We start from the raw sequence: 27,979 nt of genomic DNA on the forward strand, positions 1-27,979 counted from the left end.
TTGGTGTCCTAGATTACCAGCCAGGAGCCAGCTGTATAATGCCATCAAACAGAGTGTACCCGGAACACCAGGTAAGATATATATGTATGACAAAAGAAACATCTGGAGCATTCCAAACCCAATTTGTACTGAACCCACCACGATGGAGGATCTAAGACTGTCCTGGATAGCTGAGGATGTAGTTCTCAGACTCCTGATGTTCTACATAGCTGTGAAATGAATAGGCTGCCATTTGTGAGCTTTAATTTTAAAACAACTAGCTGCTTGGCTATGTTGTTTCAAAAGCTTCACTACTTACTAAGCCACTGAACCTGAACAAGAATGCTTTCCAGGAGTCCTCATATTCAAATGGACAAGAAATAAAGTGTAAATGACAGTCCCAAATGTGGGGCAGAGAGGTCTGAAAGCTGTCAACACAGCAGACTCCCCAGAGTGCAGCCTCAGACAAGGACTTTCCATGCTGATACTGGGCTAAGGAAGACAGGCATCCAAAAGCTGGCTGCAGGAAAGGAAAATGCCACTGGACTAGAAAGTTCTGAAGGGATCGAAGGGTGCCCCAAGAAAGAGGCCATTGGGGTGTTTCACACTATGTGAGTTTCCCTGATTTACTTTAATGGCATGATGAATTAGTCTGGGCCACTGGATGGGATAGCAGGTGGATCTTGTCTGGAGACTTGGAGGTAGCATTAGACCTCCTGGAGGGGGCGTTCAAATGAGATCCCCTGCCAATTAGATTTAATTTACATGCCAATTTGACTCTTTATATACAAAGGGTCCAAAGATTCTGGTAAGAGTCCCCTTAATTGGAGGTTAGGGTGCATGTGGGTGTTGCAACTTGCAAGCATTGGATCACAGAAGATTTTTTCACTATTATTATCCCAGTAGTTGATTTGGACTAGATTTATTTGGGACTGTTATTTACACTGTATTGGATATAATGGCTCACTTACAGTATTTAAATTTTTGGTTGTCACTATAAGTGCAGCAATGTGAATTTATATCTGTATACACTTTATCTAGTTTATATGGGTGTGACTCTTGCGCTGTCTTGGGAGATTCTTGAATAATTCTACCCTTAATGCTGCTTGTACTATTACTGATGACCACTCAGTTAAAGGAAAATTGATTTTTTGTTGTTTAAAATGTTTTTGTTGTTTAAAAATTATAAAACACGTGTATACAAATATATCTGTGCCATATAAAAAATCATAAGGTATCTTCAAAAATAAATACGTATGTTCATAGATTCTTAGATCAATATTAAAGTGCTTATGGTGGATGTGTATTAATATAAAATGAATTCACGGTGACAATAGTGATACAATACAGTGCACTGTGCAAATCATTAAAGTGTCATAATTCTTCTTGCAAATATTCTATTAATGGGTTAAGTGAAATATACATAAATAAATGAATAATATATTGTGCTGAAGTGTCAAAATCAATAAGATAACAACTTCCAATCTTTCTCTTCTGTGAATTAGGATTGGCTTCCTTCCACCTTTACACCTTGTGAATTAGAGTGCTCTTCAGTGCTCATCACCTCTAGGTGTGCTACCTGCTCACCTTAATGCTGTAGGCAATGCGCTTTTAGATCTATTAAAGATCAGATCCTCTATCCTCTCTTCTCATAGATCTGCTAGATCAAGTATGGGGTGTGTTGGTGTATTTCCTCCTCAAGGTTTAACTTTGCCTTGTACTCCGGTACCTCCTCGTATCTCAAAGTAATGGGACCAACATAGTGTAGTAGTTCCACATATTTATTTGAAAAAATAAATATAACAACTCACAGTTTAAAATCACTGTTGTCCGCTTGTATGCCGCGGGACTTTACCTCCGTGTCCCGTAACGTCACTTCCCTGAAGAAGTCACGTGATAGCGTGACGGAACGCGTAGGGCAGACACAGCACCGGAAGTGACGTTACGGGACACGAAGGTAAAGTCCCGCGGTATACAAGCGGACAACAGTTATTTTAAACTGTGAGTTGTTATATTTATTTTTCTAATAAATATGTGGAACTACTACACTATGTTGGCCCCATTACTTTGGATACGAGTAGGTACCGGAGTACAAGGCAAAGTTAAACCTCGAGGAGGAAATACAACAAAACCCCCCATACTTGATCTAGCAGATCTATGAGAAGAGAGGATAGAGGATCTGATCTTTAATAGATCTAAAAGCGCATTGCCTACAGCATTAAGGTAAGCAGGTAGCACACCTAGAGGTGATGAGCACTGAAGAGCACTCTAATTCACAAGGTGTAAAGGTGGAAGGAAGCCAATCCTAATTCACAGAAGAGAAAGATTGGACATTGTTATCTTATTGATTTGGACACTTGAGCACAATATATTATTAATTTATTTATGTAGATTTTACTTAACCCATTAATAGAATATTTGCAAGAAGAATCATGACACTTTAATGATTTGCACAGTGCACTGTATTGTATCACTATTGTCACCGTGAATTAATTTTATATTAATACACATCCACCATAAGCACTTTAATATTGATTTAAGAATTTATGAACATACATATTTATTTTTGAAGATACCTTATGATTTTTTATATGGCACAGATATATTTGTATACACGTGCATTATAATTTTTAAACAACAAATATATACACTTCATACTATATTTTTTTTAGATTAATACACTCTTCGGTATATTATTGATTTATTTTACTACCAGACATTTTATCACAACAATCACCCCTGAAGCACGGTACTTTATCTAGTTGTTTTTTGCCAACTGCTATCATTGGATCTACCAGCGCGGTTTCTGTTATGTTTACATGTTCTAGGAGTCCTGACTTTCTTCTGCCTTCACTACCTGCATGCTTATTCCATCATTGACTCAAAAAGTATTGAAGTCAGGGATGGCCAGGGAATTAGCATTTTCAGAAGGAGCTCAGCAATGGGAGCCTACATGATGCCTGCAAAAAAGGTTTCTTTCAAAAGCTTGTCAAAAATGAGTATAATATCAGATTATTATAAATTAATAATTAATCATGGTCATAGTGAGATGACATCTTAACACATGCTTTAAGATATTGTCATCACTACAGCTGTTCAACATCTTCTTAGTATACTCCTATGCAGGGCGCTGATAAGGCAATAGAACTGACCCTCCTGTATGGGGCCCAGGCCACATCAGTTCAACAGGAGCGCCAGGGTAACATAATGTTGCATTTTGGTCCACAAAGAGCATGGCGCACAGGCAGATAAACCCGCATCTTGGATCTGACACTAAAATTAAAGTTCTGGCCACCCACAGGCTTTCCCTGGTGGAGTGATATGAAATTAGACTCAGTAAGTCCTGACAAAAACCAAGGCTTTCCGGTGCCCCATGATTTCTAATCGCACTCCTGCTCCTATGTACCAGTAGGGCCTCACACACACCGATGATTTGAGCCTTGAACTATGCTCTAGTGTAAAGTCTGAGCACTTTTCCTTGCCCTGGGAGGTGTAGGTGGCATGTATACCCAGCCATAGAAGTAAATAGTTGTATGCAGCCATAGTTGGGTATACGCCAATGCTGTAGTGCACTGGCAAAAACATACACATACACATATGTTTTATTCACCTAATGTTTGGGGAATGAGTCATACAATTATGCGTTTTTTTACAGCAAGCAATGGTGTATACCCCAGTACGGGCATGTACAGCCATTCGCTCCTATGGCTGGTTGTACTCACCACCTGTGGTTTCCCAGGAAAAGAAGCTGGGATTGTATGCTAAAGCATATTCCTCAAACTCTCTGTGTGCATGGAGCCTAAGGAATATTGAACAGAGAATTCTAAAGGCCTACAGCAGGGGTGCCCAACCTTTTGAAGAGCTAGGGCCACTTAAGTGACTTGGTAACTGGCCGCTGGGCCACAATGAGCGCAGCGGTCAGATGACAGATCCATGTCCACTCTGCATTTTCAGAGCAGACATGGACACAGCCTACTCTACTCTACGGGCCCTCCATGTAAAGTCAGTTTACATCTGCCGCTTCATAGAGGTCTAAATGGGTCGGACCGATTCTGTGAAAGAGGCCTAAGGCTGCATTCACACTGATGCGCTGCGGTTTACTCATACTGCGGGTGCAGCGCAGTGCACCTGTGGCTTTCCTGCGGGTTAGCTGCACTTTGCTATAGACTTCTATCAAATCCTGCAGGTGTAGTGCACTTTCTGAAAGTTTGAAAGCAGCCTAGTAACCACTGCAGAACAGATATGCCCATATATACACTGTGATTTTAGTAATAAACTTACCTTTAATAACAATCTTCCATTCGGGTATCGCCAGCTGTTGCTGTCCCAGGCAGAGTGCATTTGGTATCACTCCGCCTGTGACAGGAGGCGGCGCTATACAGGAAGCATCGGCTTATGTGGCTCTGCTCCATAGCCACTTGCTTCCTTTGCCGGCTTCATTCACAGCCCTGATGCTCTGGGGTGGTGGGTCGGCAACCCGCGATCTGGGCTTGCTAACCAGCCTTCCCAAAGCAGTAGGTCGCAGGCCACATCAGAGCGCTCCGTGGGCCACTGGTTTGGCACCCCTGGCCTAAATTGAAACAGGAGGTAGCCGACAGTGCAACAGTGATCCATCTAGCTTTGCAGGCCCTGATGCATTTCGCTAGTTAACCATTTGCCGACCGCCCCACGCAGATTTACTGTGGCAGGGCGGCTCGGCTGCACATACTCACGTAGATCTACGTGATTACATGCACCCAGTCTCGGCGGTGATTACACACAGCAGGAGTCAGACCGTGGGAAGAGCGGGCTCAATCCCCACCAGCCTCCCGCGATCTTCAGAGACACTGACAGAAGAGCCGCTTACCTATGTAAATAAAGCAGGCGGCTCTCCTGTCAGACAGGCACAGTTAGATTGTGTGTCTCAGGTAAGCTGAAACACCGATCTCTGTGTGTCTGACACAGAGCCCTCCCCCCCACAGTAAGCAAGCACAAGTAGGCATACATTTAACCCCTTGATCACCCCCCAGTAATAACCCCTTCCCTACCAGTGTCATTTATACAGTAACAGTGCATATTCATTCGCTATTGTCACACAACTGGGTGGGCTCAGGGCGCAGTGCTCTGTGCCCCGAGCCCACCCTTTTTTGAAGCCTATTAGAGCCTCTGGCTCTAATCAAGTGCTTAAAAAAAAACCCCATTGGAATCCATGCGCCCGGCACCCTGCATGTAGATTAGGGGGCTGGACGCATTGAAGGGGGGGGCGGTACCCCTGCGCCCCAATGGAACGGGCCACCCCTGAGTGGGATACTCCAGTTTGAACTATTCACATTAGTTGAGGACTTCTATCTCTAAGCCTTCTAGGTTGATTGAAAACAGCTAGGCTGCTTAATCCACACTGCCACAAGTGTAGAAAGGGTTAAGTCTCTTGCTCTTTTCTTCCTAACAAGATGACTTAGTGGATGATAACTTATCTTCAGGACACTTTCACTAGCATCCCTTTTCAACCGACACCTGTCCACTGACTATACTAGGAGCAGGGATGGCCCCCTCAGGTCAGGCCCCTTGACTCGAGATTCTGTACTCACTGTACTGCAGAGACAGATCCCCCAGTGTCTCCCCTCTCAGTCAGCTCCTCTGGACCTCCGGGTTCAGTTCCTCCCTGCTACTCTCCAGGCCCTCAGGACGACACCCTGAGGCCGCATGGCACCTCTACAGAGGAGGAGGCAGCTGCCCCCCTCCCTCCGGGACTCTGCTATCCAGACAAAAGACCTCGAGCACATGTGCTCCTGGGTTTTATACAGTATCCCAGCATGCCTTGAGGCACTTTCCCTCTGCCAATCATCAGGACTAAACTTTCTCACTAGCACCTACCTAGGAGGGTGCTACAAATATAACAGTGACCATGCCAGCACATGTATACCTAAATACCTGTAATAGAAGAGGTTATGTACATACCTATCTGGTAGCCCGTTTCTTTGCTGCTTCCCAGTTGCTACAAGTACCTGATGGCTTTAAATTACTTTCCTGAATACATTAAATGTTGTGCTGTAACTTTCAAACCTAAGAGACAGGATTATAAACCAGCATTGGTTTCCAAGGTAAATTTATTCACCAAACTTTTACTTGTTGCATCCCTAACAGGATTATGATACATTTTCAGTGTCAACAATTGATTCCAGAAGGTCTGTGACATTTCAGCATGACAGAGGTAAAATATTCCAGAATTTCTATTTGCATGCAGCACAGAAAGCGACACACGTATGCTAAAATGCAGGCCTAACAAAGGAAGCATGGCAGTACACCTGCATGTAGCCGCATCTTTCTAATCCTGGAAAAGCTATAATGCTGAAATACTGTCACCTAATGATGTTCTCTTATCTATTTGGATATATTATTAACAGATGATTGAATAATGCTGACGTCCAAAGTCTGGCTTGCCTATCTTTGTGTGATAAACAATGAACAGTAGAAGGCTGTCTAAAATAATCTGTATTTCAGATATCTGCAATTAGCATCCTTGCTCAACATCTACAGAGATGGGACCATTTACATGATAATATGTTATCATATGTTATTATAGTCTGAGCAGACTTGCACAATCAGTTTGCAGCAGAAGAGAGGAGACAAAGAGGAGACAAAACCTCTAGGCATAGTAAATAGTGCTTCCTGCATGGTCATATTTTATAGAGTTAGTGCATTTGGTGTATCTGACAATGCCTACTCTTTATGGTGCCTATATACTAGAATTACGCTAGCTGTTCAAACACAATCTATACCACCAACAATCACTAGTACAAGGAATTGTTGTATTGACATGCCGGTTTGCACTGGGTGAACTTAATTCTGCCTATGGAGAGCAGAGGATGAGCACTATAGGCATAGCTGCTACAGAGAAAAATAATTTTTAGCTGGGAAAAATATTCTGGTGAATCAATTCTTCCAAGTAGGCTTGGGCACTGGGAGACTTACAAACATATAGTGGGGAAAATAATTATTTGATCCCCTGCAGATTTGCAAGTTTTCCCACCTACAAAGAAATGAAGGATCTATAATTGTTATCATAGGCATATTTTATATGATAGAGACATAACATAAACCAAAAAAACGGTAAAAACACAATACAAATGTTATAAATTGAGTTCAGTGAGTAAAATAAGCATTTAATCCCCTACGAACTAACAATAATTCTGACTCCCACAGACTGGTTACATTGCATGCTCATATGGTACACAGATTAGTCCTGTCAATTTAAGATGGTGCTCCTAACGACAACTAGTTATGTGTATAAAAGACACCTGTCCACAGAATCTCTTTCAAATTTCATCATCATGGGCAAGACCAAAGAGCTGCCAAAGGACATCAGGGACAAGATTGTAGACCTGCACAAGGCTGGAATGGGCTAAAAGACCCTCAGCAAGAAGCTTGGTGAGAAGGTGACAACTGTTAGAGGGATTATTCACAAATGGAAGAAATACAAAATAATCATCAATTGCCCTCGTTCTGGAGCTCCATGCAAAATTTGGCTCATGGGGTAAGGATGATCAAGAGAAAAGTGAGGGATCAGCCCAGAACTACACGGGAGGAGCTTGCAAATGATCTCAAGGCAGTTGGAACCACAGTTACCAACAAAAAAACCATTGGTATCTCAATACACTGCCATGGATTAAAATCCTGCAGCACCCGCAAGGTCCCCCTCCTTAAGAAGTCATATGTGCAGGCCCATCTGAAGTTTGCCAATGAACTCGATTCGCTATTTTTGGAGGAAGAAAAATGCTGACTATGACCCTAAGAACCATCCCTACAGTCATGCATGGAGGTGGAAACATGTATTGGGGCTGTTTCTCTGCTAAAGGTACAGGCTGACTTTGCCGCATTGAGGGGGCCAATGGACGGGGTCATGTAATGTAAAATCTTGGATGAGAACCTTCTTCCCTCAGCCAGAACACTGAAGATGGGTCTTCCAGCATGACAATGACCCAAAACATACCACCAAGGCAACAATGGAGTGGCTCAAAAAAGAAGCACATTAATGTCATAAAGTGACCTAAGCAGACTTCAGGCCTTAATCCTATTGAAAATTTATGGAAGAAGCTAAAACTTCGAGTTACCAAGCAACAGACAAGAAACCTTAAAATTTAGAGAAGATCTGTAAGGAAGAATGGACCAAAATCCCTCCTGAGATGTGTGCAAACCTGGTAACCAACTACAAGAAACGTCTTACCTCTGTGCTTGCCAACTAGGGTTTTTCCACCAAGTACTAAATCATGTTTTGCTTGGGGATCAAATACTTATTTTTATAACATTTGTATCATGTGTTTTTTGGTTTATATTCTGTCTTTATCACATAAAATACGCCTATGGTAAAAATGATAGACCCTTAATTTCTTTATCAGGGGCAAATTACAAAATCTGCAGGTGATCTAAATATTTTCTCCACTGTATAAACAGTCTTGATCTAAATGTAAGTGCTTTAAAGAGGTTGTAAACTCACATTTTTTTTTTCACCCTGCAAGAGAAAAACATAATGAGCTAGTATGCATCGCATACTAGCTTATTATAAAATACTTACCTTAGAACGAGCCCCCGCCGTGCCGCCCGCTTACCTCTATGATGGGTGACATGTCCAGTCGCCTGTCTTCCGGGATCGCGACATCCGGCAATCTGATTGGCCAGAGCCGCGGTGACGTCACGGGGCTCTGAAGGAACGGCACGAGCGGCCGTTCCTTCAGAGCGCATGCGCCAGTGACGTCACATGTTTAGGAGATATTTACACTACCTATAGGTAAGCCTTATCATAGGCTTACCTATAGGTACAAGTTGTAGAGGAGGGTTTACTTCCTCTTTAATATCTATAGACCCCTTCTGGCAGGAATTTTAGTTTTAAAAAGTCAGTATGAAGTATTGGTTGATCTTTTACATCCAGCTACCCTAACCAAGGCAATTTCTGTCTATGTATTTGCAAACTTAGAAAGATTCCTAATTTTAATGACTATAAGGAAATAAACAAAAATCATATTTTATGACAGCTTTAAGGGACTCCGTTACACGGGTAATGGGACATCTCTTATAATTAGGTTTGCACTTTAAATTTAAGTTTGCACTCTAAAAAAGATATTTTTTAGGTTTTTAATTGGCTATATTTTTAAAGATGCCACATTTTACATCCTGATTGTACAATTTTTATATAAATGTCTTTAGGATTTATAAACAATGGCCTACTCAAGCGGTCAATTTATATCCAGTCAGATATAAAAAAGAGAATTTATTTTTACAAATATTTAGTAACACCGTGCTACTATGTAACTATTTAGTGTACATAAATACCTTCAGTATGTACTGCACGCCTTAAAAAAAAAAAAAAAAAAAAAAAAAAAAAAAAAACAAAGCGCACATAATAACATGCAAAAAATAAAATGTGCAAATCAAACTAAATCAAACCTGAAACAATAGTCTGTATCACTATGTGCAATCTTAAATAACAAATAAATCCTTGATTAGTATCACTTAATCCAAGGGACGAAATACGCTTTTGGGGACACACTGCTACAAGCCCAATACTATATGAGACTTTGGAGATTTGGGTTGTGGCTGTGATCTGTTACTAGTTCACATAAGCTCTGAGGCCTCTTTCCTCTTTGCAGATACAATATGTACTAATTTGTCAGTGGGATCTCCATTTATTCAGAGTTTAGGACCATAGAGAGAAGAAAGCTGGATTCCATGGAGAGGAGATTACTGAGTGCTTTATGGCTAAAACAAGTGTTTTAGAATTATATTACAAGCACTTTACATGGGTATTCAAGCTTCAGGCATTCTTGCTTTAGCCGATGGAAAACACTAGGGGGAGAAGATCAGTTCTTACAGGCTCAAAATGCCTAAAATATGCCTGGAAAAAATACTTGAAAATGCTCAATTCAGGCATTCCCATTGAAATCTATGGGGCCAAAAATGCTCAAATCTGCTTACAAAGAAGCTTGTGTAGCTTTCGGCATCCAGCTACAGGTGTCTGAGCTCTCATATGTGAACAGTGTCAATTGAAATACATGGGATTTGGGAGCTTTGAACTTCAAGCTACAAAATGCTCAAGTGTGAATGGCACATTTCCCGGGTGGCTCCAATCTAGTAGGTGTTTGGATTGCACTTGGAGAACTGAGTGAGCCACATTGATGGATTTATTTACTTTTGAAGACTGCACAGAGAGATACAAACCATTGTTTCACATTTTATTTTGCCTGATTTAATTTTTACACATTGGTATTATGTGTGCTCCCTTTTATTCTTTGATTTTCAGTTCTAAATAAGATTTTGCAATTAGTTGAAAGTTATGTGGCCAGCTTAAAACTATCCATAGACACTATAGTGCAGACACAATCCAACCACCTATAGAAAGTTTTGATGACACACCAAACAATAGCTTGTCACCTAAACCAGTTGAGATTGGACAGATCAGAAGACGTCATCCGTCTTTGAGCACATTTAATGATTGTTCGGTAATATATTTTAAAGATCAGTGTTTGCATATTATTCATTTTGATGGATATCTCCTAATTCAATTTGATTAACATTAATTTTTGTACCTTGATGTTTCACTTGTGTTTACAGTGCCTTGAAAAAATATTCATACCCCTTCCCCTTGACATGTTCCATATTTTGTCATGTTACAACAAAAAAACGTAAATGTATTTTATTGGGATTTTATGTGATAGACCAACACAAAGTGACACATTTGTTTAGTGGAAGGAAAATGATAAATTGTTTTTACATTTTTTTGCAAATAAATACTTTGTAGAGTCAATACTTTGTAGAACCACCTTTCACTGCAATTACAGCTGCAAGTCTTTTTGGGTATGTCTCTACCAGCTTTGCACACCTGAGCTGTGGATCTCTGCAGCTCCTCCAGAGTTACTCTTGGCTGCTTCTGTGGTTAATGCTCTGCTTGCCCGGCCTATCAGTTTAGGTGGAAGGCCATGTCTTTTGCAGTTGTGCCATACTCTTTCTATTTTCAGATAATGGATTGAGCAGTGCTCCGTGAGATGTTCAAAGCTTAGGATATTTATTTATAACCTAACCCCGATTTAGGCTTCTCCCCCAACTTTATCCCTGACCTGTCTGGTGGGTTCCTTGGCCTTCATGATGCTGTTTGTTCAGTAAGGTTCTCTAACAAACCTCTGAGGGCTTCACAGAACAGCTGTATTTATACTGAGATTAAATGACACACAGATGGGATCTGTTTACTAATTAAGTGACTTCTGAAGGCAATTGGTTCCACTTAGTTAGGAGTGTTAGTGTAAAGGGGGCTAAATACAAATGCACAACACACTTTTCAGATATTTATTTGTAAAAAAAAATTTGAAAACCATTTATTATTTTCCTTCCACTTCACAATTATGTGCCACTTTGTGTTGGTGTATCACGTAAAATCCCAATAAAATACATTTACATTTTTGGTTGTAACATGACAAAATGTGGAAAATGTCAAGGGGTATGAAAACTTTTTTAAGGCAATGTAGGTAATTTGTTGAGCCTGCATACACAAAAATAAAAATGGCAGGTACTGTATATGGCCAGCATTTGCTTATCATATGATCTACACTAAAACAATTTCCTATTTTCCATTATCTGTGTTAACCAACAGCATCTCAGATAACAGGACTATGTAAAATGGTATTCTTTGTAACTGAAGTCTAATGAAATGAATGGCATATTTTACAGACTGCAGCTGTTGCTTCAAGAGGAAATGTTTCTGTATCAGTGGAATGGTGCTGCTCACCCTTGGAGCAATATCCGCCTTTATTACTTTAGGAGTCATCTTTGGAATTCCAAAGAATGAAAGTAAGCAAAGTGTATTATTTGTCTTTTTGAAAAGGTAGTTAGGCCATTGCACCTAACATATAAAGCTATGATTGTAAGAAAGCACTATTTTAACTTTGTGCCTTATGCTATTTATATCAGTTTAACTCCAGATAACAGGGGGATCTGGGGTCAATCTGTAATTTATTAGCTATTGTAAAGTGTTAGGCCTCGTTCAGAAGCGAGTACTGAAGCGTACGCCTGGCCAAGGATGCACAGGTGTTCCATGCATTTTTGCTGCTCCAAATTTGACAGCTGTTCGGGTGTGTGGCCTGAAATGCAGACAGTGTGCGTATGGAGTCAGGCACCCACACAGCTATCACATTGGGAGCAGTGGTTGTGTCCATACAGCCACTGTGTCCCAATTGATATGGATGAGAATAGGAGGAGATATGAGCCCCATAGGGATCTTTAAGGTATAGACCAACCAAATTGAGTAAGCAAAGGAGTAGCAAGGTATAAAATCAACAATTATTTTCAGGAAAATGTCTTTCAACAAGCACAAAAGGTGAAAAGATTCACCAGAAGTATTATAAAAACATCAAAGAATTGTCAAAAATGTCAATGCAAGTATAGTGTAGAACATCCAAGTACTCAAATATGCTTTAAATCTAGAACATAGGATTGGTCTCTAGCAGCAAAGAGCCAACCCCGTATGTAGTGTACAAGGATCATCACAGAAAAGGGAGCCATCCTGGGAAAAAAAAGTTACTTTAGAGGTTTTTCCCAGGGTGGCTACCTTTTCTGTGATGATCCTTGTGCGCAGCCTTCCCCCTCCCCCTCCCCCTCTCTAGTTGGTGCAACCTTGGGACCATACTATACATCTACATCTTATACAATATACCTGAATTGTCACGTGCCATAAATCAAAAGTTAGGGCGCCTCTTACCCCCTCTGAATGAAGGCATATCCCGGAACTGCAAGCCACTATGTACAGTTTGGTATCTGAGACATCGACACAGTGTGAGTATGGCAGACTATCTCTATGCTTTTTGGATGCTATATACTGTACCTATGTTAGGTATTGGATGTATCTTCCATTTATGTATGTTACCACCATTGTATACCAGTCCAGAAAGAGCGATACCCTATAGAGGATCCCCACCTGGGGGGGTTGAACAGATTTATCCCAGCCTAGGAAGGCATTAAGCGCTTTATGACTGAGCTTAATCGCAAGGTCGCATGTATTAAGGTGAGGACCCAACCACAAGGGGGTGCACATTTGGGGAGCAATTTTCACTGAGGCACCTGTTGAAGCACATCGTCACATTTGATCATCCATTTGTGGCTTTATTTCTGCATGTTTACAGCACTACCGGAACCTTTGAAGAGTTTATTTATTGTGGCAGCACTTCATATTTATTTGGACTCTCTTTATTGCACATTATAGACTTTTGAGCACGGTTATTTTTATACAACATATTTGATCAGTTATTCACAATTTGTCACATATACATGTGATTTTTATATATATATTTTATATTGGCGTATCAACTATTAATTGCGCAGCATTTTTTGGATGAATTGTGATTACACTTATGAGATAGTGGAGGGCTTGCAGCAATTCGTTTCATTTTGGCTGCTCATAGGATTATATCAATTATCTTTTAGGGTTAAGGCAGTGCTGGAAAAAAATGGTGGCCACACAAAATATTGACACTTTTAGGCCCAATTTGGACATTTTGACTTAGGGATGTACTCACTTTTGTTGCCAGCAGATTAGACATTAATGGCTGTGTGTTGAGTTATTTTGAGGGAACAGCAAATTTACACTGTTATACAAGCTGTACACTCACTACTTTACATTGTTGCAAAGTGTAATTTCTTCAGTATTGTCACATGAAAAGATAAAATAAAATATTTACAAAAATGTGAGGGGTGTACTCACTTTTGTGAGATACTGTATGTCACATTTATAGAAAAGAGATTATGCTCTCCTTTCCTCTCTCCGCTGAAGAAGAAATTACTGTAAATTTCGAAACATGTTGGGATGTTTGTACACTACATACGAGATTGGCTCTTTACTGCTAGAGACCAATCCTATGTTCTAGATTTAGAGCATATTTGAGTACTTGGATGTTCTACACTGTACTTGCTTTGGATCTTTTGACAATTATTTGATGTTTTTATAATACTTTTGGTGAATCTTTTCACATTTTGTGCTTGATGAAAGATATTTTCTTAAATAAAATTGTTGATTTTTTTACCTTGCTACTCCTTTGCTTACTTATTTGGTTGGTCTATACCTTAAAAACCCCTATGGGGTTTTCGGTAACTTCATGGTTGGACCTTAATAGGTCTTAGTTGGCATTCTCTTCTCACGCCCCATCCTATAGCTGCCTGATACTGATTGGAGCTTCTTGACCGTGGGGTGGTTATAGATATGCTCGTCACCTTCATCGGGTAGTGGGAAGCCATATGGGCCCTGCCTAACCTCATCCTCGCTCCGGCTTCCCTCCCTGCGCACAGCTGGTTCCCGATAGGGGTGCGTGGGTGGGCCTCACCTTGGTGGAGGTTGAATGTTTGCTTCTACATTGGTAGTGGTTGGGTATACTAAGCTATGTTCTAACATGGTATCCCACTCATTTCTTGCACTAGGGGACAAATGTCTTATGAATGTTACCAATTGTTCAGATTCATTGTTTGTTATTACACTGTTGATTTCGAATGACTTACTCTGTTTTGCAATCTTGTTTTCTCAATAAAAATTTAATGAAATTAAAAAAAAAAACCCTATGGGACTCCTATTTTCTCCTATCCCTTAAAATTATTTTGGGATGTGGTATCGTTCCTCCAATAGCCCATGACACCCACCTAATTGTATTGTTTCTACAATTGATATGGATGGGACTGCCTACAGGGAGATGCTCAAACCACCTGTGCATCTCCATGTGGACAAATACGGCCCCCCCACAGGTGTACACTTAAATACGCCCGTGTGATCGAGTCGTTACAATGCCTTGCCACAGTTTAACTGTCTGCATGTAATGTAGTGATGTAATTAAAACATTTAAAAGCTGAGGGGGCGTGTCCAAGCGGCGATGCTGATGGCCGCTTAGTGTGAGAGCTCCCTGCCATCCATCCCCATAGCGGCTCTCAGCGACGGACCGGAGTGAGACTTTCCCTTCACAGCTTACCCGCTGCCTCCAGGGACTCCCGCCGTTCACCTCCGAACATGTCCAAGCGGCGGAAGAGTAACAAGCCGCCGCAGCGGCTCACGGACTTCTTCCCGGCGGCTCCTCACAGGGGAAGACAAGATGGCGCCGGCCCCGGGATCGGCTTACCGCGCTCCTCTGCAGGTACCACCTCTGACAATGCCCTGACTACCAGTGACCTGGGACCCCCCCGGAGAGCCCTGGATGAGACTTCTCCCCCTCTGTCACCTACTACTAGTAGCCCCACCAAAACCAAATACCGCAGACATGAGGGGGTAGCCCCTTCTGGAGCTTATAATGCGGCCTATCAAGCCTTACTCCAGACTAAGCCAGGAGTGTCAATAGAGGCTTTCCCAGTCACAGACCAGGCTCTTTCAGAGGCCAGTATGAAAAAAATGCTCCTGTCTATGAAAAGCACACTGTTTAATGAGCTCGCCACCATGTTTTCTCCACTTCATGATACTGTGCAAATACATGATGACAGGATACAGCATCTGGAGACTAAAATGGCGGATCTGTACACTGCTCATAATGATCTTGTTGACGCCTATGCTGACCAAGAAAGCGAGATGCGGCGCCTCCAGTACAAGCTTGCGGACTTGGAAGACCGCACTAGGCGCAATAACATCAAGTTTCGGGGCATCCCTGACTCGGTACCACACAAGGACTTGACTAACTTCGTTCAGCGCCTTATGAAATCCCTTATACCAACTCTCACTGACATAGAGCTATGTGTGGATAGGGCTCACCGCATCCCCAAGCCTAACTTTCTGCCTGATACTGCACCTTAGCCCGTATTCACTACTATCACGTTAAGGAGAGGGTTATGGCGGCGGCCAAGCACGACCCGGTGGTGCCGGATGAATTTGCGGGTATATCCCTCTATACCGATATATCCCAACAAACGGCTCTCAACAGGAAGAAGTTGTCCCCGCTCACGAAAATTCTTCGTAACAGCGTGGTCTACAAATGGGGATTCCCCACCAAATTGCTTGTCACATGGAATGGTAAAATGTATCCTGTTCATAGTGTGGACAAGGGCATTCAACTGTTTAAACAATGGCGCCTGCTGCCAGAGGACCCTGTGCCTCCCGGGAGGTCTACCCCCGAGCGCCCGAGCCAAGCCGGATCTGGAATGGACACCTGAAATGCTCCGCTCCTTCGTTCCCTTAAGCTACCATGGGATGGATGAGACAGGGAACCCTCTACTGCATCCTTTTCTTCTCTTGCTCCTTTTTTTTATCTTCGGATGCCCGCCGGTCATGTGTTTTGACCGGGCGCTTGGATCTCAGTGATGCTTCTCCACCATCTCCCCCGATGTGCCTTAGCGGCCACGGCCGCCCATTGTGCCTGCATGTTCAGGCTTTTTTTTATATGTACTGATGTTTTATTTTGGTCTACTTTTTTTCTCCCTGCATACCCCCTTCTATGCTCTCTTCCTTTTGGTCCAGCACCCACAGTGGTTTGTTATGCTCGTCATCACCTTCCTGCTCTGCTACCAACGTGCACTGCTGCTCCGCATCCATAGTGACGGCTGTTCTCCTGGATGTTTAGACTTCCTGACATGTAACCCGCTCTGGTACAGGCGCTTCTACCGGCCGGTTGCTGCATTGCATCTTTTATTGCTCTATCTCATTGCCACTCTGCCCAGTAATCCCCCCATGCTGCCATGCCACTGAAGTTCATGTCACTGAACACCAAGGGCCTGAACTGTCCCGCTAAAAGGGCCTCGTTATTAAGAGAAGCAAAGTCTCTGCGAGCTGATGTTCTATATGTGCAGGAATCCCATTTTGCCAAGGATAGGTGCCTGAAATTTTCCTTCTCTAACTTCCCTCATCTGTATATGGCTAACTCTCCCAAAAAGTCCTGTGGGGTCTTTATCGCAGTTAACGCCTCTGTTTCCTTCCTGCATAAATGCACCATTGCAGATCCAATGGGAAGGTATATTGTTCTTGTATGTGAAATCAACGGTTCACTTTTCACCCTGGTGAATCTATATGCCCCCAATACCAGGCAGAGGAAATTTCTCACCCACCTCTTTAAATTACTGGAAGGTAATGTGCAGGGCACGCTTATTATTGGAGGGGACTTTAATACTGTCGCACAACCGGCTATGGACTCTACTGCCCAGGCTAGGAGACCATCCTGCTCTCTCTCCTCCCTACTGCAGAAAAACAATCTATACGACGTATGGAGGTGCTTCCATGGGAACGAGAGAGACTTCACCTTTTTATCAGCTGCTCACTCATCCTACTCCCGTATAGACTATTTTCTGACTGATAAACGGTCTCTACCAAAAGATCGTGCAGGCTCACAATGATTTTTTTGAGTTCAATGATAAGGCTGATGTTTCACGATTCACCCTGTGGCTCACGTATAAGGTGTATATGAGGGGTATTTTAATCCAAATGGCTTCAGGTCTTAAAAACCGTAGGAGAAAGCAAGTTGAAGAACTTCTGGCTACTATAGAAACCAAGGAGGCGACCAATAAGTCGAACCCGAGTCCTACTCTTACCCAGGAATTGTTAGCTGGCAGGCAAAAATTGAGATCCCTACTTCTTTATAAATATGAGAATCACCTGAAATACACTAAGGCCAAATTCTATGGTCTCCGGGACAGGGCCGGGGCGTGGCTAGCCAGGCGGGTCAAAACGCTACAAGCTAGACGTAAAATTGCTTCCGTAATGCATCCTAATACTAAAGTCTCTATGACTAATCCAAAAGATATAGCCGACGCATTTGCGGATTATTATCAATCACTTTATGATCTGCGATCGGACCCTGCCACTCCTCAGCCCTGTCCTGAACTGATTGCGGATTTTCTTAACAAGGTCAAGCTCCCTGTTTTCACGACCAAACAACTCCAGTCTATTTCTCAACCCTTTACCTCCCTCGAAATAAGCTCAGCCATCCGCAGGCTCCCCAACCATAAATCCCCGGGGGAAGATGGTCTCCCCAATGAGTATTATAAGGCTTTGGTTGATATTATCACTCCACACTTGCAACCTGTTTTTGAACTTGCTTCCTCCTCATCGACGTTCCCCCCGGAAATGTTGAGGGCTGTGATAGTGACCCTTCCTAAGCCAGGCAAGGACCCTGTGGCTACGGCCAATTATAGGCCGATATCGCTTCTAAATAACGATGTTAAAGTATTTGCTAAACTGCTGGCCCTTAGGATTCAAAAAATTCTACCTATTCTGGTTCATCTGGATCAGGTTGGCTTTGTCCCGGGCCGTCAAGCTCCGGACGGGACGAGACGGCTTGTCGGCTTGATCTCCAGAGTGGGGGCCGCTCGGACGCCTTCTCTGCTTCTCTCTCTGGATGCGGAGAAGGCGTTCGACCGGGTCCACTGGGGCTATCTATGGGCAGTCCTCGATGCCTTCGGGATTGGAGGATGGATACAGTCAGCAGTCCTGTCTCTGTATTCCAACCCGTCTGCGACTGTCCTCACATAAGGGATGAAATCGAAGCCTATCCAGATCACGAATGGCACTAGGCAGGGCTGCCCCTTGTCCCCCATCATATTTGCCCTCCTCATGGAGCCCCTGGCAGAAAGGTTTCGTTCTCACCCCCGCATCAAAGGTATGTCAGTGGCCGAATTGGAACACAAGATAAGCCTTTTTGCCGATGATGTTATGCTTATACTAACGGACCCTGCCACCTCCCTGCCAGAATCGTATGCCCTCTTGACTGAGTTCAGTAGGGTGTCTTACTATAAACTAAATGCCAATAAATCACAAATACTGAGCCTTAATATACCGCCCACATTACAGCGTTCCCTAGCCGGGAGGTTTCCTTTTATCTGGAACTCACATTCTATCCCCTTTCTCGGAACTCACCTCACACCCCATACGTCACAACTGTATGCCCACAATTTTAAACCCTTTTTGGACTCCCTGCCCTCACTTTTACAACAATTACATACGCAAGAATTGTCCACTATGGGTCAGATAGCTTCCTTTAAAATGCTTATCCTCCCGAAGCTACTTTACCTATTTCAAACTCTAGCCTTACCCTTGCCGGTGTCTTTCTTCTCTGCTCTCTAAAAACAGTTGACCCGTTTTGTATGGAATGCCAGGCCTCCGAGGTGCCCCCTTAAAACCATGGTCTTACACAGAAGACATGGAGGTATGGGTCTCCCTAATTTGACCGCCTACTACAAGGCATGTATTCTAGACCAACTTAGGTTTTGGTGGGCGCCGTCTGCGCACAAGACGTGGACTTCCATTGAGTCCTTTGAGGTCCCTGGGCATGATTTAAAGTTGAATCTCATAGCTACTATACTAGGAGACCGACCTGGGACTTCCAAGAACCCGATTGTTCAAGCCTCCCTCTCTGTGTGGAGGGAATTTTTTCGTTTACAACCACCTGCATCTTCCATGTACAAAATACAGGTCCCATTGGAGGTGTTGTGCCACTTTCTCCCACACCTAGATATAAAATTGTGGATGCGCAAGGGAATATTGCTCCTTAGCGACCTATGTCACGGACCCCACCTGAGCTAGTTTGATAGTTTAAGTCTTCTCTTACCTCCAGATCAAATCCTTCCTCCACAAACACCCAATTCCAACTTGCGTAGAAATCCCTAATTTGGTACACATTTTCCTTCAGAACACAGCTCCTCATATGAAAGGTATCACGCTGTTCTACGCCATCTATAATAATCATAATTTTTTCTCTAAGCCCCCGTCAGTCTCCAAATGGGAAAGCACCCTGGTATCCTCATTCCCTGATAACACTTGGCTGAAAGCTTTTGCCTACACCTATGCGGCCACGAAATGTGTTACACATTGGGAACAGTACCAGAAGGTGCTCCACTCCTGGTACCTCACCCCATTCAAGCTGTCAAAGTTTTACCCATCCCACTCTGGGACCACACCATGTGGTCTTGTGTTTCACTACGGTCCTTCTGGAATAAATTATTTGTATTGAATAAATTATTTGTATTAATTTCGGATATAACACACGATAGAGTCTCCCCATCTCCAGAGTTAGCTATCCTGCATCTCAATATTCATGAGTTTAAGCCTTGCCACAGAGCGGTTATTATACACTTGCTTCTTGCAGCAAAAACAGCTGTAGCCACGCACTGGAAATCTCCTGTACCCCCTTCCTGTAGTGAAGTCATCCTAGCACTTAACCACCATTGTCTGATGGAAAGAACGCTTGCGGTTGTCAACCTTGCCACTTCCTCGTTCCGAAGGAGGTGGGAAGTTTGGCTATCTCACCCCAAGTGTACGGTTTTAGACTGATGTGATACTATGCATTTATTATAAGGATCTAGCTGGACCTTTCCCTGTCCTGTTCCTTAGCCCTTCTCTTCCTACCCTGCTCTCCCTCACCCTCATTCCTGCTCCCCTTTCTCTATCTTTCCCACCAGTTTGCCTTTCCAGCCTATATCTCACCCAAGGGTTCTAATCAAGCGTTTGGGTTGCCTTTATGATCCTGGTTATGCAATCTGAGCATGTTGGTTAATTCATTGGTTGTACGATTGTACGCATCGGAGGTCTGTGAACCTGTATTGATCTGTCTTATGTCATCCTCCCGGGGCACAGTTTGTTCCCCTTGGGGTGCCCGGGGAGCGATGGCAGACTTCTTGTGGACGTTCACTCACCTGTATTAGTCTGCTATGTTATGATGTTATGTGTAGTTGATTTATCTTTCTGCCATGCCAGTTACACTGTGACCCATATGTACTGCTTTATTTTGTTCACTTGGCTGTTTACCCTTGTTTACTTGTCAAACTCAATAAAAATCTATTGAAACTAAAAGCTGAATTCTCAAACTTCGTCTAAGTATTTCAAGAAAGATGATATAAGATCCAATCAGTACCATAACAGTCCCACACCAGGGTTCATACTATAAAAGAGCAGGAAGCTTTCCCTTCATACAGGTGGTAGACATCATTTTTACACTATCATTAGCTAATTAGCTTATTGTTGATTCTCATAGGTATGCTGTAATTCTTGTTCAGAGTGAGAAATCCAAAAATTTTGTGACAGGAAGCTCAGATGTGAGGAGGAGAAGGTTAGAGATAGAATAAGAGAGACTAGAGGCCCAAGGCAAAGTAAGAGCTTATAGTACAGGCCTTTAGTGCTTCAAGGAGAAACATTATTCTGTTGCGAAAAAAACATTAAAATGAAGGAAGGCAAATAGAAAGATAAAAATAATATAAGCTTAGATATTCATGTGATAATGGATTGACCAAATGCAGGTCGAACCTGATATCTAGCTGTACTAAATTCTGCAAACCGATGTTTCGGTGGTATAGCATTATGTAACAGTAGTATTGATAATAATTATAATAATAATAGATATGTGTGTATATGATTACTGGTTTATGACAATCACATTTCATCTTTTTTCAGATGTATATACTCGAGAGTGCAGAACCTCCCTTAGTAAGGCTGGCTTCCTGTGTGATGACCGGAGAACTTGTATAGGACCATCAGCACTTTGTGATGGGCAGGTGGACTGCGCCAATGGAGAAGATGAATCTAGAACATATTGTAGTATGTTTTAGAGATTCCATTTTCAATAATGACATGCTGACTATGTACTGATCTATGTACTAATCTTGTGTGATTGAGTGAAGAAAGCAGATCTAGGGCATGTAATAAAATGCAATATTATGTGCGCTGATACGTTGGAAGGAATTGGATTCAAGTCAAGCTAGAAAGCCTGTCAAAGAAACTTTGATGATGAACGATCATTTCTAATAAATACTGTTAAAAACTGTGTGTAGAATACAGAAGGGAAACTATGGCATTGATAATATTTTTGTATAGATGTACCACAGTGCTTTTCACATGAGCAATTTAAAACTTTATAAAAGAAGGCACAGTGCCCACATTGATATAGATGGCCGTTATTGAGAAACTATCAATGGCCCCACCAAAGTGCACCAGCTTCTTTCTTCATATATACAACGAGATATAATATACATGTTATACTTACCTGCTCTGTGCAGTGGTTTTGCACAGAGCACCCCTGATCCTCCTCTACTCGGGTCCCCTGCCGGTGCTCCTGGCCCCTCCTCCTCCACTTTGTTGAGCGCCCCCATAGCAAGTCACTTGCTATGGGGGCATTCTTGTGAGCCTACTCCTGAGACTCTGCTTGTCCATAAGACACATATAAATCTGAAAAAAAATCAAGTCAATTGATAGAATAAGTGATTAATTGATTAAGTCAAAAACCAGTGAAAAGTAATACCAAGCAGCATACACAGACTCAAAGAACAAAGTCCAAAACAATACAAAAACCACTATGTGTTGCGCTAAAGAGTGCATAATAACCATGTGAAAAGAAACATCTAATATTGAAGATTCATATACTAAAATTAATATGCGGGTGATATGAGCACCCTATAAATGTAAGCACTAATAAACCAAACAGCATGTGAAATAATGTGCATAAGAAGTGTCCTTCAGTGAAAAAAAAACATTCCCACAAAAATAAAATATATATATATAAACGTCCTTAAATGGAAAAAAAAAGGAGGAAATAGTGAATCCCAGTGGAGAGGAACCACATCTCCCAACAAATGATAAGCTGTCCAATGGAGCATCTACTAGAGGGCCCCCATGATCAAAGGAGATGTAAATATGGCTGCTTACCAGACTCATATGGTCATCTAATTTAATAGATAGACCACAATTCGCTTAGCAATGGAAGCCAATCACAGGGGTCACACAGGATATTTTCCAGAGTGGCAAATCCAGAGGTGGCTTGAGCAGAGATCAAGAAGTAATCCTCACATAAAGATGGGTGGAGCCCATGGAGATTATTCCAAGAAGGAAAGAGGGCACATAGCGCAATACCGCAATAAAAATGTATTTATTTAAAAAATACTGCACTTACTCAGTTAAGTAGACAAAGAGCAGACAAAACACTGTATCCCATTACATTCAAAAGCTGTGGCGTCCCGCATGTATCAGGAAAGGTTTCTGGCCGGCATTGGGGGCGTGACTACTTTGTGTCTGGAACCACCCGACTAGTTTCGTCATAGGTTGACCTCTTCCAGGGCGTACCAGAACGGTTGACGGCGCACCAAAACAGCCTCTCTCGCGCACCCTCAGGGGCGCGCGGAGCGGTGATCGTGACCGAGCCGTGTTACTAGGACATGACGCAATCCCGATCTCTGTAAAAAGTCAATGACATGACTCTTTACCCATGTGATTGACTGTCTCCAATCACAGACGGTCACATGTAAATGAGGAAGTGCCATTATTGGGCTCTCCTCACCTCACACTGTCAGAGTGTGAGGCGAGGAGAGCCGATCAGTGGCTCCTCCTCATAGGGGAGACAAATACAAGTAATCAGGGCACTGATCATCAGTGCCCTGATTACACAAAATGTAAATAAAGTGGCAATTACTGCCTACCATCAGTGCCCGCAATCAGTGCCCATAGTACTGCTAGTCAGTGCCCATCAGTGCCTGCTCCTCTTGGCACTGACTGGCAGCACTATGGGCATTGATTGTGGGCACTGATGGTGCTGCCCATCAGTGCCGCCCATCAGTGCTCATCAGTGCCACCCGTCAGTGCCCATGAGTGCCAGCCATCAGTGTCCATCAGTGCCACCTGTCAGTGCCCATCAGTGCCATCTGTCAGTGCTGCCTCTCAGTGCCCATCAGTGCCACCTCTCAGTGCCGCCTATCAGTGCTCATCAGTGCCGCCTATCAGTGCGGCATATTAGTACCCCCTCATCAGTGCCCATAAGTGCCACCTCATCAGTTCCTGCCTATCAGTGCCGCCTCATCAGCGCACATCAGTTAAGGGGAAAATTTTATTTATTTTCAAAATTTAAAATTTTCTGTCTTTTTTCTCTTTTTTTTTTGGTAAGAAATAAAAAACCCAGAGGTGATTAAATACTACCAAAAGAAAGCTCTATTTGTGTGAAAAAAATGATAAAAATTTCATATGGGTACAGTGTAGCATGATTGTGCAATTGTCATACATTGTGCATTGTGAGAGTGCTGAAAGCTGAAAATTGGCCTGGGCAGGAAGGGGGTGAGAGTGCACTGTAGGCAATTGGTTAAGTGCATTTTGCATTTTCATAGACTTGTATGGGAATGCAAAACCCATTTGAAGCAAACTGAAGCCCATGATCACAGACCAGTAGGAATCCCACAATCAGGAAGCTTGCTTTGCATCTCACTTTGTCTGTTTTGACCCTTTCACTGAGCTCTCTGAAACGGGACGAGTTACAGCTGAGTTCTGTAAACTACTGAAATAGCTGAATATGTAAAAAACAGACTAGAGCTCTATCTACTGGCAGGATAGAAGACTATGCAATACTAACATGCTATATGTTATATTTACATGACTAAGAAAAATATAGACAATGTAAATTTGTATACTTGTTATCAATATTATTATACTTAAACACCTTCTTTATTAATATCAAATGATTACTTCCTTTATTATTTAATCTAGTTTTCTAAACCTCACAGGCAATTTACCTAACAACCTTCCAGAAGGATTGGTATTCAGATGTGCAAACCGTAAAATGTGGACATATACTGACAAACTGTGTGACAACAAAAATGACTGTGGGGATTGTTCCGATGAATCAGGTACAGCATACACTGAGTAAATCACTCATTGACAAAGTAGAGCAAAGTAAATTAAACTTAAATTATATTTTTTGTGCTGAGTAAGGTTAAATAGAGTGTTTAGACTAGACTGGACACCTTAACGAGGTGCTGAACTCGGAAAGATGTGCCTAAAAAAAGGCATGTAGAGGACAAAGTACTGTTCATCAGCATTTCCTGTGGTCTTCAAAGCTAAAAAAAATAAAAAAAAAAATAAAAAAAAAAGGTTTTGCCTTTAGTTATATTATAATGTTCATGGGTATATTAGCCTAAATTGGATTCCTGGTGCTCATTTGATGGAAGAGATCACATAAAAATATATGCTGAGCTGACATCTACTTCCTTAATTCATCATAAAAAAATACACATAGAAAATGTTACATTTATTTTACTTTTTAAATAAAAACTTTTTCTTTTTTTTTTTAATAAACATTTAATACTGGGTGATGCTGGTGTCACAATAATAATAATAATAATAATAACTGCCATTAATAGCCTCCTTCACAAAAATCCTAGTTTCCCGAGAATAAGCAGGATTCCAAGAATAAGCATAAAAAGGTCAGCAATAGAAAACAAATACTCCTGCACCCGCCAGTGTAATAAACCAAATAAAGTGCTGCTGCTGAAATCGAGGAGCAGGCCACTTACTCCCACATGCTAAATTGTTATAAAATTAAAAGTACTCCAGTGCTACACCTGTACACTGACACTTATATATACTATTACCAAAAGTTTTGGGACACCTGCCTTTACATGCACACAAAGTTTAATGGCATCCCAGTCTTAGTTCGTTGGGTTCAGTATTAAGTTGGCCCACCCTTTGCAGCTATAACAGCTTCAACTTCTCTGGGAAGGCTGTCCACAAGGTTTAGGAGTGTGCCTATGGGAATATGTGACCATTCTTCCAGAATCGCATTTGTGAGGTCAGGCACTGATGTTGGACAAGAAGGCCTGGCTCGCAGTCTCCACTCTAATTATTTCCAAAGGTGTCCTGTCGGGTTGTGGTCAGGACTACGTGCAGGCCAGTCAAATTCCCCCACCCCAAACTCGCTCATTCATGTCTTTATGGACCTTGCTTTGTGCAATGGTGCACAGTCATTATGGAACAGGAAGGGGCCATCCCCAAACTGTTCCTACACAGTTGGGAGCATGAAATTGTCCAAAATGTCTTGGTATGCTTACATCTTAAGAGTTCCCTTCACTGAAACTAAGGGGCCAAGCCCAACCCCTGGAAAAAAAAAAAAAAAAAACACATCATAATCCCCCCTCCACCAAATGATTTGGACCAGCGCACAAAGCAAGGTCCATAAAGACATGGATGAACGAGTTTGGGATGGTGGAAATTGACTGGCCTGCACAGAGTCCTGACCTCGACCTGATAGAACACCTTTGGCATGAATTAGAGCAGAGACTGGGAGCCAGGTTTTCACGTTCAACATCAGTGCCTGACCTCACAAATGCTCTTCTGGAAGAATGGTCAAACATTCCCATAGACACACTCCTAAACTTTATGGACAGCCTTCCCAGTAGAGTTGAAGCTGTTATAGCTGCAAAGGGTGGGCCAGCTCAATATTGAACCCTATGGACTAAGACTGGGAATGCCATTAAAGTTCATGTGCGTGTAAAGGCAGGCGTCCCAATACTTTTGGCAATATAGTTTATTTAAAATGCAAATCCATCAAGTGTGTAAAAAATGTAATATGCAATCCCCCTAAGTCGGGGGGAAAAAATTATTAGTCCAGAAATGAAGTGAAAAAATGGAAAAGTATTTTCCCTCTGAAGAAGCCACACTCATGGTACGATGCGTAAGGGGCAGAGCCAGCGATGTAGGATGTTCCACTACGTCACAGCAATAGAACAAGGAAAGAACTTGACATCACACGGAGAAGTAGCCTACAGCCTTATGGTGACAGGTTCCGACTATCCATCCACAAGCTGCAGCCTCCAGCAGTAGTACCGCGGGGAGGTTTTCTATGTTACTTGTCTGTTGTGCACTAGCACCAAAATTTTAGTTTATTGTATGAAGTTTTTAATTAAATGCGGTTGTTTTTTTTTTGGTCAACGCTATGATGGTCTATATATATTTTATTTCTGAGCTTCCAATTGTGATATCTGCTGAGCGTCATTGGGAGAAAATAGACCAGGAGGAGACAAGAGGAGGATCAGATGCTATCCAGATATTGCCCACAAAGGGACAAGCGCTTAAGACCTACTAACCATGGGTCAATATAGGTGAGCAGGCAATGGTGGTGGTTACACATGGTGTCAAGATCTCTTAAGGATAGGCAAGGTTTAGCAGATTACAATTGTTAATTGAACAGCACATTCACATGTTTTTTTGTTATTTTACAGTTTTTTTTTTCACTTTATTGCTGGGCTAATAATTTTGTCCCCCAGACAAAGCGGGATTGTATATTTAATTTGTTACACACTTGATGGATTTGCATTTTACATATACTGTATGTGTCTGTGTACTTATATACTTGTGAAGCACTGGACCACTTTTAATTTCAGATGGTCAGCAATCATGCAATATTTTATCAGATATGTTTGGTAGGCATGGAGCTAAAAAAAAAACATCCAGCAAGCCTTTATCTATTTGCAATGAAGAATAAAATTGAACAAAAAACAGTGCTTAGTAGAGGCAGTAGCCCCAAAAACAATTCATCCAATGTATTAGGTAAAACGCAAGTGCCCCAATCATTAATATGTCTTATTCTCTTGAATAATAAACCATAAAAGAAATTCAATATACATTTGGTGACGGGTTAGTCCTCCTCCCCACCCGTGATGGGAAAAAAAGGACACAATATAGTGTAGTATGTTCAATACTAATGGACTGTAATAAATAATTTTATACAGTATGTGCTCACATTTAAAGTTTTATTTCCATACATACATATCCCCCAATTCACACTTTTGTGTTTTTCTTCCTTATATACCCTGGAACTCTTTTAAATAAGACTCTCATACGCCAACGTGTAATAATTGGGTCACTATTGTTTACTGGCGTAATAGTCTTTTTAAAAATAATTAACCAATTTTTTCTGTTACTAATCATTTTATCTTATATATAATTATAAATGTATTTTCAGCTCTTCGCTGCCCTGCTTGTCCAGGATGGAGATGTGCTACTGTATTCTTTGCTGACTGCGACTGTATTACAAAAACACGTTGCAATGACACTGTCCAGGACTGCATAGACTGGAGTGATGAAATATCCTGCAGATGATATCGAACCTAAGTAGAATCTGCAGAAGGTATCTGCAACCCCCAATCAATGGGGAGAAGACGAGGTCAATGGTTGCTTCTCCAAACATAGCCCAGTACTAAGAACAGTTTTGTACTAGGGCAGTGGGATTTTGGACTCCATTACTCCAAGTACTCTATTACAATGTGAAAATTAGAAATTGAGTGT

At 42.0% G+C, this 27,979-nt stretch overlaps 1 protein-coding gene across 1 annotated transcript; it reads left to right on the forward strand.

Moving 5' to 3' along the window:
- LOC309543301 (low-density lipoprotein receptor class A domain-containing protein 1-like) lies at positions 1-27,979 on the forward strand. Its single transcript, XM_082242759.1, has 6 exons — positions 1-71; positions 6,103-6,169; positions 11,674-11,793; positions 21,335-21,478; positions 24,421-24,543; positions 27,657-27,979. The coding sequence occupies exons 1-6, from the start codon at positions 39-41 to the stop codon at positions 27,791-27,793; spliced, it is 624 nt and encodes a 207-aa protein (XP_082098885.1). The 5' UTR covers positions 1-38; the 3' UTR covers positions 27,794-27,979.

This window comes from Pelophylax lessonae (genome assembly GCF_965119305.1).
Source record: "Pelophylax lessonae genome assembly, chromosome: 1".
NCBI lineage: Eukaryota > Metazoa > Chordata > Amphibia > Anura > Ranidae > Pelophylax > Pelophylax lessonae.

Coding starts and splice junctions, on each gene's coding strand:
- LOC309543301 (XM_082242759.1), top strand. CDS start 39: ATGCCATCAAACAGAGTGTACCCGGAACACCAG. Junction 21,479..24,420: donor TGAATCTAGAACATATTGTA/GTATGTTTTAGA, acceptor TAAACCTCACAG/GCAATTTACCTAACAACCTT. Junction 24,544..27,656: donor GGATTGTTCCGATGAATCAG/GTACAGCATACA, acceptor ATGTATTTTCAG/CTCTTCGCTGCCCTGCTTGT.